Raw genomic sequence first — 12,769 nt, 5'->3', positions numbered from 1 at the left:
GTGCCTTTTAGGTTAAGTTTAAAATGTCCTACTGTCCTTGAAGGCAAGCCAGATTTTATGTCACTCTGCATATTTGTTCCCGCTGACCTTTACTGAGTAAAACATGGGAATTCATTTTGAAAAAAAAAACAAAAATAAATCAATCAGCGGTATCCCGTCAATATCATTGATGGAACGGGAGTTTTTCTGTGACACTGTGAATTACTTAATTTAAACCTTCGACAGGAAATAGGCTTACTGTGTGCCTATAGTACTTCATTGCGTATGATGTTTTACTCACAACTACATCATGGGTGACGGATACCGAAAAAATAATACATGGTAATCCGGAACAAGTGATTTTTTTTTTTTTTCAATTACAAATGGAAAGCTCAGGGGCACAATGGTGTAGTAGTTATGGCTCCACCTCACAGAAGGAAGATTTCCCAGTTCAATTGAGACAACAGGTTATTCTGTGTGGAGTTGGCGCGTTCTCTCATTGTCTGAATGATTTTCCTTCGAGTTTTCTGGATTCCTCCCACTAGTCCAAAACATGCAGTATGTTCACCGGAGACCGTAAATTTCCCAAGCATGTGCATGAGGGAGTAAATTGTAGTTTGTCTCTATATGTGTCGCTTTGATGGACCGGCCATCAGTCCAAGGTGCACCCAGCCACTCGCCGATGGTACCTGGGATCGGCTTCAGAATCCCTCCGACCCTAAGTGCAAGATTAGTGGTAGATAATGGATGCAGTGACGTGCAGTCAATAGAGGCCTCACCTGTCATCACGGAAAGAAAAAAATGCAAAATGAGAAAAAAAATTAAATGGTTATATTTATTCAGTGATTTGTACTATAAAGTTATTTTCCACGTAGCTTCACCATTTTTAGTTGGTTTTTTTTTCAAAATCGATTAAAAAAAATTCACAGTTACCATTCAAATATGAAGAAGAGATGTGCGGTGACATGAACCTCACCGCATGTCACTGAATGGATGGATGGATGGATGGATGGGTAGATCATCTTTTTTTAACTGCTGATGATTTCAATAGTTTAGTGGACAACTCAAACTATCTGAAACTATCAAAACTAATATGACAGTTTCTGCTTTAATTCTAAAAACATGATTTTAACAGTAACCCAAGAAAACCCCGTGACCAAATCTTTCCAGAAAATTACCCCCCACATGTGTCATTCAACACACTGGACCCTCTCTCAAGATGAGAAGCGTATTTATGTATTTCTTTAAATTCATTTATTTATTTACACCTTAAGGACAGAAGGTATTCTGGTGGTGTTAAACTTGTTTTGTCAACCAGTCACCAACGGGAGGCGCTAATGTACCTTTTCATTGGTAGCCATCCTGAACAACCAAAAAAAAAGTCAGAGAAGAAAAGCGGTTACAACAACATGGCTGAAGGCGAAGGCGGAAGATGTGATTCTGCAGCGATCAAACAAGATAATCCTGAAGAAACGATGTTAGAAAAAGAGCCTGAAATGGAAAGTTCGGGTAAACCTGGAGTTCAGTACCGACAGGACCTCCGGAGCGTCCTGGTCACCAGCGTGTTGAACCTGGAGCAGCTGGATGTGGATCTGTACAGGTTCATTATGTTTTTGCCCACTATCTTCCTTTATCACTTTTAAGAGAACTCCACTTTGGACATAATAGAACCGCTTTACTGTGTGGCTAAATTCCTATTTAAATTGTTTTTCGAATTCAACCTCTTTTTAGATAAGTAACTACCAACTGGATGTCAGGTCATGAGCACAGCTGTGACACCGAGAAAGTTCTGGTCTGTTTCAGCAGAACAACTGCCAATGATGAATTCTGAATAGTCAAGAGCAGATGCTGAGACAATTGGCCAATAAATTATTAAATCAGAAAATAATTGACAAAAAAACATACTTTTTTTTGGGTCAAATGATGATTCATCTTGATGTTGTCGGTAAAAACATTTCATCCTAAGGTTTCAACTGAAAGTAGCCAATAATGAATGATCAATACACCATTATAGGTAGACTGTACTCAATATTCTATTTATATAATATATACCATATAAAGAAGATTTATGGACGTAGTGAGAGAGGATATAAAGGTAGTTGGTGTGAGAGGAGGATACAGAGAATAGGGTTAGATGGAGGAAGTTGATTCGCTGTGGCGACCCCTGAAGGGAAAAGCCGAAAGAGGAAGAAGAAGAAGAATATGTAATATATATACATATATATATATATATCAGACATATAATAATAATGTAATAATTTATTTCGTATATTGCATTCACGTGTCTCTCCCCAGGGGAACACATCACTGGGTGCCCAGATCTCAGCGATTGTTTGGAGGACAGATAGTTGGTCAAGCCCTTGTGGCTGCTGCCAAATCTGTCACTGACAATCTCCATGCCCACTCTCTTCACTGCTACTTTGTGCGAGCAGGTAAGTTGCATTCTGTTTGTAGTAGAAACCCACATAAAGGAACAGGCAAAAATAATAGTTAAGACCGCAAAGGACAAATTTCTATAGCTTAAACTTTCTTTTTTAAGATTTTATTAAGTGCATCAGAAAAACAAAGCACAGACAGACAGCCCAGCTGCTAGTTTCCCACAGGTGTATCCAAAATATTGTTTTTAGGGGATCCAAAGGTTCCGGTTTTATACCAGGTGGAGCGAACCAGGGATGGTCGTAGTTTTACAGTGCGCTCGGTGAAGGCCATCCAGCACGGACAGCCCATACTGATCTGCCAAGCTTCCTTCCACACGCTGCAGCCGAGCCCCGTGCAGCACCAGTTCTGCATGCCAACAGTCCCTGCACCTGAAGATCTCCTTACGGTAGAGGAACTCGTCCAGCTTTACCTCAGGTACCACAATTACTCTCCCTGATTAGTGCTCGAGCAGCACCAGCCAAGGACATCAGCCTATATATATATAGTTTTGGTATGTACAGTGGTAAAAACATGAAAAGATGTAAAAGCAAACTGCGGTATATATCTTAAAAAGAAAGACATCTACAATCTTTAACGTACAGAACCCTAACCCATATAAAAGCCTTCAACTCTGAATTGTACATGTACAATGTCTATAGATTTAACATTAATTAACATCAATAAAGCATTCACTTCAACTGACTTTATTTTTTGATGTAGGCTTAACATGCTTATTATTTTAAAATGAAACCCATAGATTGTATATATATGTCTAATGCTCAGTTGTGTGTTGAAGTATATTATCTAACATACATAAAATTATAGAATTTAATTTTGCTATTTGCATCAGATCCTTATTTTCTCTTTTAACAAATTAAAAAGAATTTCAAAATCATGATAACATCTTTTGTAAGAGTCTCAAATCAAGTTTAGTGATCAGAAAAAAAAATTAAGAAAAAAAACAAAACAGCAACATATCAGCAGAAACGTTTGCCAGGCATGAGCCTTAATAAGCCCACAATTACCCAAAACTCAAGAATCAAGAAAATAACTGGATATTAGCAAGCAGTCATAAAATGATCAGCATCATATAACAGAATCTTAGTCAATACCATATAAAGCCAGACAGATGCCGGAGACATACTCCACTTCCACTTTTTTATATTCGGTATGTGACTTTTTATTGCCAAGCATAACATACATGATGCACTGTATAGCATTTTTCACAAACTTGCTTCTAAATATACTAATATTTTAGTATGTTCCTTATCAATCAGCCCCTCCTAACTTTTAACATGTAAAATTTACACAGTGAGAAAATATTTCGTTTTTTAGAATTTGTTTTGGGATATGTCAGTGCAAACCAGTAAGAATGAGTCCACTAACAACTTTCCTTTTCTTATTTTACAGTAAACCTGACCTTGCAGAAACAGCTAGACGAAGCCTTATCAAACTGATGGCAAATGAGGTCCCTATTGAGATGAAGCCAGTCAACCCACCAAACCCATACAAGCTGACTGCAACTGAGCCAAAGAAACTGTTCTGGGTGCGAGCGCGAGGACATATTGGTAAAAATCCCTGAACCAATTGCACTGCCCTCTGCAGGCAGAGCCTTTAAGTTGCGTGATTGTAGACCCAAGATTAAATATCTCACATTTCTCAACCTGGATAAATTTGATCTCATTAATCTTCTCAGTTTCTATGGTGTATTAAATAAGTGCTGCAGGTAGATATACAACATATTTAACATGCTCATGCAGCATAATGGAATTGACAGAACAAGACCAGATATTGGATGTATTGTTTATAAGTAACCAGATGTGTTGATTTATGGCATTTGCATTCCAGGTGAAGGCGACATGAAATTGCATCGCTGTGTGGCTGCGTATGTGTCAGACTTTGCGTTTCTGGGCACTGCACTACTGCCTTACCCTAACTACAGGGCCCATTTCTCAGCTTCCCTGGACCATGCCATGTGGTTCCATACCACTTTCCGAACTGATGAATGGATGCTTTACGAGTGTGAGAGTCCTTGGGCAGGTGGGCTTATCTTTCACTTTCCATCTACTCCCGCTTAAGTCATTTTTTTTATTTATGTTGTAGCAAACTAATTATACAATCCAGACTTAAGCTGGAAGTCTATCAAATTACAATATGATGTGATATATATATATTCCCAGTTTTCCCCACAGGCAAACATAAACAAAAAAGTTATTTTGCAGAATGACAATACTGTAAAAGCTGAAAGATGAGTGGATTATCATTTGCTGATGTTTTGGTTCATCCTGTGGCTGTTCACTTTATTTTGATTAAAAAAAACACAATGTACCTGTATGAAATTGTCACATTTATCACAAATAACAGAAACATTAATGCTGTTGCATTTAAGATGTGTCAAGCCTCATACTGTATGAGTAGTATGACTTAAACGCATAAGCGCTCCAGCCAATTATGTTGTGTACTGTGTCTCCAGGAGGCAGCAGAGGCCTGGTCCAGGGCCGATTATGGAGAAGAGATGGAGTTCTGGCAGTGTCGTGTTCCCAGGAGGGCGTCTTAAGAGTGAAGCCTCTGTCAGGACCAAGCAAACTATAAGCACTTTCCAGTTTTATGGTTTTGTTTTTTTTTATTTATTTTTTTTTAATAAGATTCTAACTATATTAAAATATGTGTTAGGGGGGAATGTGTTTTAGGGGGTGCCGCAGGAGGTAGAGCAATTGTCTTTGGAACAGAACATTCCTGGTTTGATTCCTGGCTCCTTCTAGTGTGCCGAAGTGTTGTTGACCAAGACACTGAATCCTTGACGCCGGTGAACGGCAGCCTACTGTTCATGGTTTATCCCTGATGGGTTACTTGCAGAGTGAATTTCCCCATGGGGATTTATAAAGGATAAATTATTATTATTATTTAACAAAAAGTTTATAATATAAGATGATTGAACTTGAAACCTGTATCTCCACACAGTAAATACCACATGAAGCATACTTGCCTTCTTTTTTCAATAAACAGGCAAGGAGAAACTTCTCACTTTTACTTCTTTAAACTTGTGCATGATATCATAAGAAAAGGCACTGGACAAAAATAAATGATGTAATACTGGAAATACAAGCATAACAATTGATTTTACCAGCACTGACCATGTCTGTTTTTCCTGCAGCATTTGGCTAGTGGGATGAGTTTGAAAGCAAGGCTTTCAAGATAAAAATGAACAGAAATTTAAGATCTTCAATGATCTAAACCATTTTTTTTAACCTCTTTGTCTATCTTGTTCTTTTTCTATTGAAATCCTCACTCTGGGATGATTAAAAGAATATTCAATTTCATTTTGTTGTTTCTCTTAAATCTCTGTGTGAATATGCCCGTACGGTGTCCTAGAGTGTTGAGTAAGATGTCTTAAATCAAATTTAATATAATTATTATTAGTGTTGTAGTTATTAACCCTCAATGGAACAAGAAAACGGATCACCACCCAGGAAGTGACGCCTCGGTGCATGATCTATTGCTCGTCGGCGGTATCTGATCATTTTAGCTCATCCAACTTTCTTTCCAACAGCCACGCTATTTCCACATAATGTTTATCGTTTTACTTGCATTGCACGAGCGTTCATCGCTAATATCAGATGCATTTCAGCAAAATGACCGACCATCACACGCCTTCCAACACCTGTCTAGTGCTGAGGAGGTGGGCAGATGTTCGTTGGGCGTTGCTATGTGTGTAGCGTCATTAGTTACCACATTCTCCCACAATGCATCTCTGCTAGCATCTTGGAACATCGGGAGTCTAGACACCGCTAACTTGTCATGTTCGATACAGCTACCTCACAGGTAGATATTTCTGCTAACAATACTTACCGCTTTGGGGTCAGTTATTGAGAACTGATCGCATGAATTGAACCGATGTAACTAGCTATGCGGCTAACGGCGACGTGAGCTAACGTTGACGTAGTTCTTTCCCTTTGTTTGCTAACAAGCGCTTACTGAAAAATTCTTAAAACATACTATTTTCTAATGTGGTACAATACGACGAAACGTTGTAATTATGCCATGGAATGGAGTTAGTTCCATTTCTAAGCGAATAGATAAATATAATAACCAATTTTTTTTAAAACGTAGCGTATATAGAATTTAAAAACATGGAGAAGGAACAGCACAATACTGTGGCATTCAGTGCCTCGAAAAGAGAGCTGTTCACCACAAATACTGGATACAAATCCATGCAGAAGCGCTTGAGATCCCAGTGGAGAATTCAGAGGTAAGCTAAGCTGTTATTTTCTGGACGTACTAAGCAGATTTATAAAGGCAATCCACAATAAAAAAAAAAATGAACAAAAACAAAAATAAACGCTTTCTTCCAGTATGAAAGAAGAACTGACTCTGGAAAGGCTGAAGGGTATCAAGTTGTGGATAACAGCAGGCCCAAGGGAGAAGTTCACATTGGCAGAGGTGATATATCAAAACACTGATCATTATGTCTCATCACATTAAGAATCTTTTTAATAACTTATATTTATGTTATTTATATTTGGTAATCTATATCTATTTAAACCTGTTGTAGCCTATTTCTTGCTGCATGTTTAAGTAATCCCCTTTACATTTCTTCTTAATTTAAAGATCCAGGTAATTTCTTGCTAATCCTGTTAATTTCTGGTCAGCCTATTTTTTTCTCTCTCTAGTTTATTAGTGTCACGTTGCATGATTTTTTTTAAATCACTGAATTCGAATTCAGTTAGGAAAACGAGATAGTAGAAGAAACTCGATTGGTTAAGAATTGAAAAGGGAATATTTACTAGACAGTGTCAGTTGCTGACAGTTCAGTTCTGAAAAATATTCTAATGTGAAATCCTATCACAGATGGCACTTGTCATATACACAATTGAGTCCAAAACCATGTTAAACACATTTAATGCTACCAACACTAACATTAATTTGAATGTTGAAAATGAATTCAAGTTTTACTTTTTTGTCCCTCTCAATCTTAGCTGGAAGCGCTTAAGCACTACTTAGATGGTGGAGGAAATGTCCTTGTAATGCTTGGTGAAGGAGGAGAAGTAAAATATTACACAAACATCAACTTTCTTCTGGAAGAATACGGAATCATGGTCAACAATGGTGCATATCATATTAATATTGAATTTCAAATATTACTTCGACTTTTTTGTCGAATTATGTTTTTCCTCTCTTTGCATTGATATTACAGATGCAGTTGTAAGGAATATGTATTACAAGTACTTCCATCCGAAGGAAGCACTTGTTTCCAATGGTGTTTTAAACAGGTTTGCCATATTTCAAAATATAATTTGCTCAAATATATGTATTGATATCATAACAGATAACAAATCAATTAACTGATCAAAGTTGATATATTCTGCTTTCTTCTTTCTTAGAGAGATCAGCCGTGCTGCAGGCAAAGTGATCACAGGAATAACTGAAGATGAAAATGTTGGAAATGATGCGCAGTAGGTATCCAAGTGCAAGACATCTAACATGCTCAAGATGAAAGTTGCTACACTGTCACTTGTCCAATTATCTGTGTAAAGGAAACCTTTTATTAGTATTTCAGTGTCAGTATGTTTTATCTAAATTCATTTTCTACTGTTATTTCTATATACAGTTGATACAATAAGCTGATAAATAGGATTAACAAATTAAGGTATAAACAGCTTACAATCATTAATTCTAACATGATACCTTTGAATAGAGTAAAAGAAGTTGCACTTAATGTAAATTTAAGATCAGTTTTAATGTCACTAAGGTGCTTCTCAAAGTCAATACTATGATCTTGGAATAAACTGGGTAAACATTTTTGTTCGAAATCTGAATCAGATAGTAGTATCATAAAAGTTCCAAAATATAAACATCACAGTACGTAAAAATGTCTGTGTGGTATTATTTTTTTTAATTTTGGTATACGTAGCTTTTGAAAAGTATGAATACTAACGGAAAAAAAACTTCAGTCAGTAAAACATTGTCACTATAGATGGTCTAACATTAAGATCCCAACATACATTCATGTAAATGCAAACATTTAAATAATGTTGTACAGCAGGTGCCCTCTGCAAATATAGATTCAACAGAGTAATCATCTTTCACTATTAAAATATTGATGTTGAAAATGATCATTGTGTCAATTGTTTATGCCGATATACCTCTAAAAAGGATATTAGCTTATACACTGTAGCTATCAGAGGATTTTAGTTGTTTTGAGGATTTATTATGTGTATAAAAAGCTATATATTCTTGACTTCATATCATAGCACTATGCAATCAATCAACTTTTTGATTTCTGCACCTTGTTTATATAGAGCTCTCACATTTGTGTACCCATATGGTGCCACACTGAGTGTGATGAAGCCAGCTGTGGCTGTTCTTTCCACTGGCTCGGTGTGCTTCCCCCTCAACAGGCCTGTCCTGGCTTTCTATAAAGGAAAGGTCAGAACTTATATCATACATCTACTTGGTCCCTGGACATGTACTAGTTGAGCATGTGTCCTTCTAATGTGATGCTGAAATATTTGTGATGTATTTCCTTAGGAAGCGGGCAAACTGGTGGTCCTGGGCTCCTGCCACATGTTCAGTGACCATTACATAGACAAAGAGGAGAATAGTATAATTATGGCAAGTAGTCACAATGAAAGATGTGTAAAAAGTACATTGTCCTCTCCAATAAATATTTGTAGTCATTTTTGTCTTCATATTTTCCATTACAGGATGTTGTGCTTCAGTGGCTCATGACTGATAATATTCAGCTCAACCAGATTGATGCAGAAGATCCAGAGGTGAGGATAACCACTCCCTGTGACAAAGGCATCATTGTTGTTTATTTAGTTGGCGTACAACCAATTTGTCCCCTTGGTCATCTAGATCACAGATTACACCATGTTGCCAGACTCCGGTTGTTTGTCAGAACAACTGAGAGTGTGTTTGCAAGAGGGTGACGAAAACCCAAGGGATTTCACCTCCCTCTCCGATTTTTCTTTGTTCAGTTTGTCGACTGACACCTTACCCCAAGTCATTAGGTGAGAATGTGATATACACTCGGGAATCTATTGTTTGTCCTCAAGGTTAAACAATGACATGTTTTCTTCAGTGCTTACAAGCAGCTGAACGTGAAGGGTGAGCCACTGCAGCTCATTACACCGCAGTTTGAGACCCCTCTGCCTCAGCTTCAGCCTGCTGTGAGTTGCTCCTCTGCTAACTATCATACGACATGTCTGTAATTCCATTTTTGTATTTAAATAAAATAACACATTCATTAACACAGCGTTAGGACAACTTTGCTGATCTTACCTTTAAATATTATAATGATTAGAAATTTAAGAAATCTTAGTTATTTGTCTTTGCCAATGTTTATGAACTAATTTATGTAGATCTTGATGGTACTTTCAGGAATTTTTACAATAATTGGGCTCTGGATTTTTCCTGTTAAAATTAATCTTACATTTGAAAAAAAAAATTGATTTTACACATCTTACACAGCCCTAGAACTTGTTTCTAAAGAATTTTTTAGGTGAACCATGACGCAAACATTTCCTTCTGTTAGGTGTTTCCACCTGCCCTAAGTGATTTGCCTCCACCCATGTTGGACCTGTTCGACCTTGATGAAACATTCTCTTCAGAGAAAGTGCGTCTAGCACAACTCACCAATAAATGTAAGTTCTGGACTCAACTTGTCAAGGTTTTATGAATTACAATCATTTAATCTTTTAATTGGTTCTGCTTTCAGGTACAGACGATGATCTGGAATTCTATGTACGGAAATGTGGGGAGATCCTAGGGATAACACCCAAATTGGATAAGGATCAGAGGGATGCAAAGCACATTTTGGAACATGTTTTCGTCCAGGTTGTAGAATTCAAAAAGCTAAATCAGGTGAGAGCACTCAACACTCAATACTTTTTAGACATGAAAGGTGTCATCAAAATAATAAATTCTCTTGCAGGAACATGAGATCAACACAGAAGCCCCTTTCATGCCATTGTGAATGGATGCACCGCTCATCTGAGGATGTACCTGTATATACTTTGTCTGATGCTTAGTTTCTACAGCAGTTGTGTTCCTTTCAAGGAGGGGGAGTGTCATTTGTGCCTCTGACAGAGGCTTTTTTAACCGAAAAAGGAGGGGGGGGGGGTAAAAGAGGTAGCAAACTTTGTGACAATAAAAACACTATATTTAGAAAAAAAAAATGTTTGAGTGATTAATTGATGTAACATTTTATCAGATTAACCTGACAGACCGTATCATCACTTTAGGAAAAAAAACATGCATGCTTTGCTAATGGACTTGTTTTCATTTATAGTGGTGGCTAGACAAATTCCAAGTTTATATTTGATTTTCGTAATGGCCAATGATATGAATTGAAAATTCACATAGACCTTAGTCACAATGATATGTAGCACCTGATGGAATTTTAACAGCTACAGTTGAGCATGATGAGTTGCTAACCTGGCCAGGATGTTTAAGTTTATAGGCAAAGGTTCCACATACACACACACACACCAAGTGATCCATCTGCCATTACGTACACTGTGCATAGGATTTCCCCCCAACCTGGTCAATATTTGAACTTGACTTTCACCTTCGTGATCAGATAATTACTTTCTGTACCCATATTGTAGATAAGATGTACTCATTTTTACAAAAGTTAGTTTTATTTAAATTTTGGTGCTTTCATACATTTAAGACAAGCCCTCTTAAGAATTCTCACACTTGACATGTAATCGAGTGAAAACATGGATTCTGCAAGAACACAGTAAATCAAATGTGGTGAATTAAAAGGGACTACACTTTTGCTTTAAAACCCACTTCAACTACTAAAGACTTCTCCATGGTGAGGTTTTCAGGGGGAATTTTCAGGCCTGGAGTGTTTAGCAGAAGGGGGTTTCGGACTCCACGCAGGAACAAGATTGCTTGAGTCCATGCTGAGTCGAGGACTGTTGCTGTCTGATTTAATCAGAGACACATCCCACGACATCTGAGCAGCCGGGAGTTCACTGTAGGAATGATCCGAAGTAACAGCCCGTGTCTGCTTTTGGAGTTGGATGTAGGGAGTAGATGACTTGGTCTGTAATGGCAAAGCCAGGTTGAAATGATCATTCTCTGGGACATGGACACCAGTTAGTGAAGACACCTGTAATGGAGATATAGGGTCTGAAGATGCACAAAGAGAAGCCAAGAGGGACAGCTTGGCCTCAGATCCATCAGCTACATTGTCATTGGAGGTTCTTGATGTGGAAAGTTGCTCCAGTGATAAGGAAGATAGCAAACTCTGCTCCCCAAAAAACTTCTTGTCAAGCTCTGACGGTGATAAATACTCAAAGCTATTTGAATCTAGGAGGTAAAGTAGACCACATAGCTTTAGATAATTCAATTGTAAGCTCAACACAAATTACTCAGCAAAACAAATTCGTTTCTCACCTGTAATGACACACAATCTCTCCATTATTCTCACATGCCAGTGAAGCTCAACTGAACTCAGGTGGGTTTTAAACACCTGATTCTTGCTAATTGGCCAGTTTGATGCAGAGCATGTGATCAGGGGGTGGATCAGTGACCACAAATGGTTCACAAATCAGTTTCATTTTGAAATGTATATTTCTGCCCTATTTTTGTCCCCAGATATAGATGTGATGTTTTCTATCTCGTTCTGAATAACACCAAAGTACCATTTATATCAATATCTGTTATGCTAGATGATATCAATGCATGCAATCAATTATTTAATTTTATAAAAAATACCCAATAATCAAATTCATTATTTGCTTTTTGATAGTTGATGTTTCACTTTAAATAATAACTAGGGACAACTTTAAGTATCTTTTAAAACGTGGGTGTTTTCTAGTGTCAGTAGTCTAAACTTGTTGCTGGTGTTGCCAATGCAAAAGAAGTTTTTCTGGATTTTGCAACATAGTAAGTGCCATTTTTGACATTCTTTAATCCGAACAAATTAATAATTAATGAAAAAAAAAAAACAATCAGCAGATGAATTCATGATAAGAATTTAATGTTAGCCAAACCCTGAGACACTTGACACATTAACCGTCAAACCTACGAATTAGATGTTTTGGTATGGCTCGATACAAGAAAAAAAGTTGAAACAATCTTCTGACCTTTTGAAGCTGAAAATTTGGGGCACTGATTCGCCCAACCATGTGATTTGTCCCCGATTTTAATGGTTATCTTTTTGAGCAGTTCAATATGTCTTGATCATATTTCTTGATCAAGTTTTGTCCTGATGAAATTTAGGTTGCATCTTGCGTCTTTTGAGCTTACAGGATATTTATTGACTTTTGAAACAGTTACGACTAGACTATGCAGTTTTTCATACGATGTAAAAACATCTATTTATTTTCATGATTTCGCTTTGAGACCTCTTCGG

At 37.3% G+C, this 12,769-nt stretch overlaps 3 protein-coding genes across 4 annotated transcripts; 2 read left to right on the top strand and 1 right to left on the bottom strand.

Moving 5' to 3' along the window:
- The first annotated feature begins 1,359 nt into the window (after positions 1-1,359).
- Positions 1,360-5,414, top strand: acot8 (acyl-CoA thioesterase 8). The gene is made up of 6 exons (XM_086168460.1): positions 1,360-1,579; positions 2,275-2,411; positions 2,607-2,832; positions 3,808-3,965; positions 4,246-4,437; positions 4,871-5,414. The coding sequence occupies exons 1-6, from the start codon at positions 1,389-1,391 to the stop codon at positions 4,987-4,989; spliced, it is 1,023 nt and encodes a 340-aa protein (XP_086024586.1). The 5' UTR covers positions 1,360-1,388; the 3' UTR covers positions 4,990-5,414.
- A 721-nt stretch (positions 5,415-6,135) lies between these two features.
- On the top strand, positions 6,136-10,548 carry ift52 (intraflagellar transport 52 homolog (Chlamydomonas)). 2 transcript variants are annotated; one of them, XM_086168419.1, is made up of 14 exons: positions 6,136-6,219; positions 6,508-6,646; positions 6,750-6,837; positions 7,374-7,503; positions 7,592-7,667; positions 7,779-7,850; positions 8,697-8,823; positions 8,926-9,009; positions 9,102-9,170; positions 9,256-9,410; positions 9,482-9,569; positions 9,935-10,043; positions 10,118-10,263; positions 10,334-10,548. In XM_086168419.1, the coding sequence occupies exons 2-14, from the start codon at positions 6,528-6,530 to the stop codon at positions 10,373-10,375; spliced, it is 1,305 nt and encodes a 434-aa protein (XP_086024545.1). In that variant the 5' UTR covers positions 6,136-6,219; positions 6,508-6,527; the 3' UTR covers positions 10,376-10,548. The 2 variants fall into 2 exon arrangements, with proteins under 2 accessions (XP_086024545.1, XP_086024544.1); XM_086168418.1 differs by having other exon boundaries at positions 6,148-6,646; positions 10,334-10,547.
- Positions 10,549-11,230: 682 nt separating this feature from the next.
- On the bottom strand, positions 11,231-11,833 carry LOC147222190 (uncharacterized). Its single transcript, XM_086168939.1, has 2 exons — positions 11,809-11,833; positions 11,231-11,721 (listed from the first exon to the last, which is right to left on the bottom strand). Exons 1-2 carry the CDS (start codon positions 11,831-11,833, stop codon positions 11,231-11,233), a joined length of 516 nt encoding a protein of 171 aa, XP_086025065.1.
- Between the last annotated feature and the right edge of the window lie 936 nt (positions 11,834-12,769).

Source organism: Fistularia commersonii, chromosome 21 (assembly GCF_037954325.1).
Source record: "Fistularia commersonii isolate RoL2024-O1a breed Wild chromosome 21, RoL_Fcom_v1.0, whole genome shotgun sequence".
Lineage (NCBI taxonomy): Eukaryota > Metazoa > Chordata > Actinopteri > Syngnathiformes > Fistulariidae > Fistularia > Fistularia commersonii.
The sequence above is the reverse complement of the archived record's forward strand: the minus strand, read 5'-3'. Positions and strand labels throughout refer to the sequence as shown.

Bases quoted from the DNA above. Each gene is read 5' to 3' on its own strand.
- acot8 (XM_086168460.1), top strand. From the start codon at position 1,389: ATGGCTGAAGGCGAAGGCGGAAGATGTGATTCTGCAGCGATCAAACAA. The intron at 3,966-4,245 runs GTAAAAATCCCT...TTTGCATTCCAG, and splicing joins GCGAGCGCGAGGACATATTG to GTGAAGGCGACATGAAATTG. The intron at 4,438-4,870 runs GTGGGCTTATCT...CTGTGTCTCCAG, and splicing joins GTGTGAGAGTCCTTGGGCAG to GAGGCAGCAGAGGCCTGGTC.
- ift52 (XM_086168419.1), top strand. From the start codon at position 6,528: ATGGAGAAGGAACAGCACAATACTGTGGCATTCAGTGCCTCGAAAAGA. The intron at 7,851-8,696 runs GTAGGTATCCAA...TTGTTTATATAG, and splicing joins AATGTTGGAAATGATGCGCA to AGCTCTCACATTTGTGTACC. The intron at 9,411-9,481 runs GTGAGAATGTGA...TGTTTTCTTCAG, and splicing joins ACCTTACCCCAAGTCATTAG to TGCTTACAAGCAGCTGAACG.
- LOC147222190 (XM_086168939.1), bottom strand. From the start codon at position 11,833: ATGGAGAGATTGTGTGTCATTACAG. The intron at 11,722-11,808 runs GTGAGAAACGAA...TTTACCTCCTAG, and splicing joins GAGATTGTGTGTCATTACAG to ATTCAAATAGCTTTGAGTAT.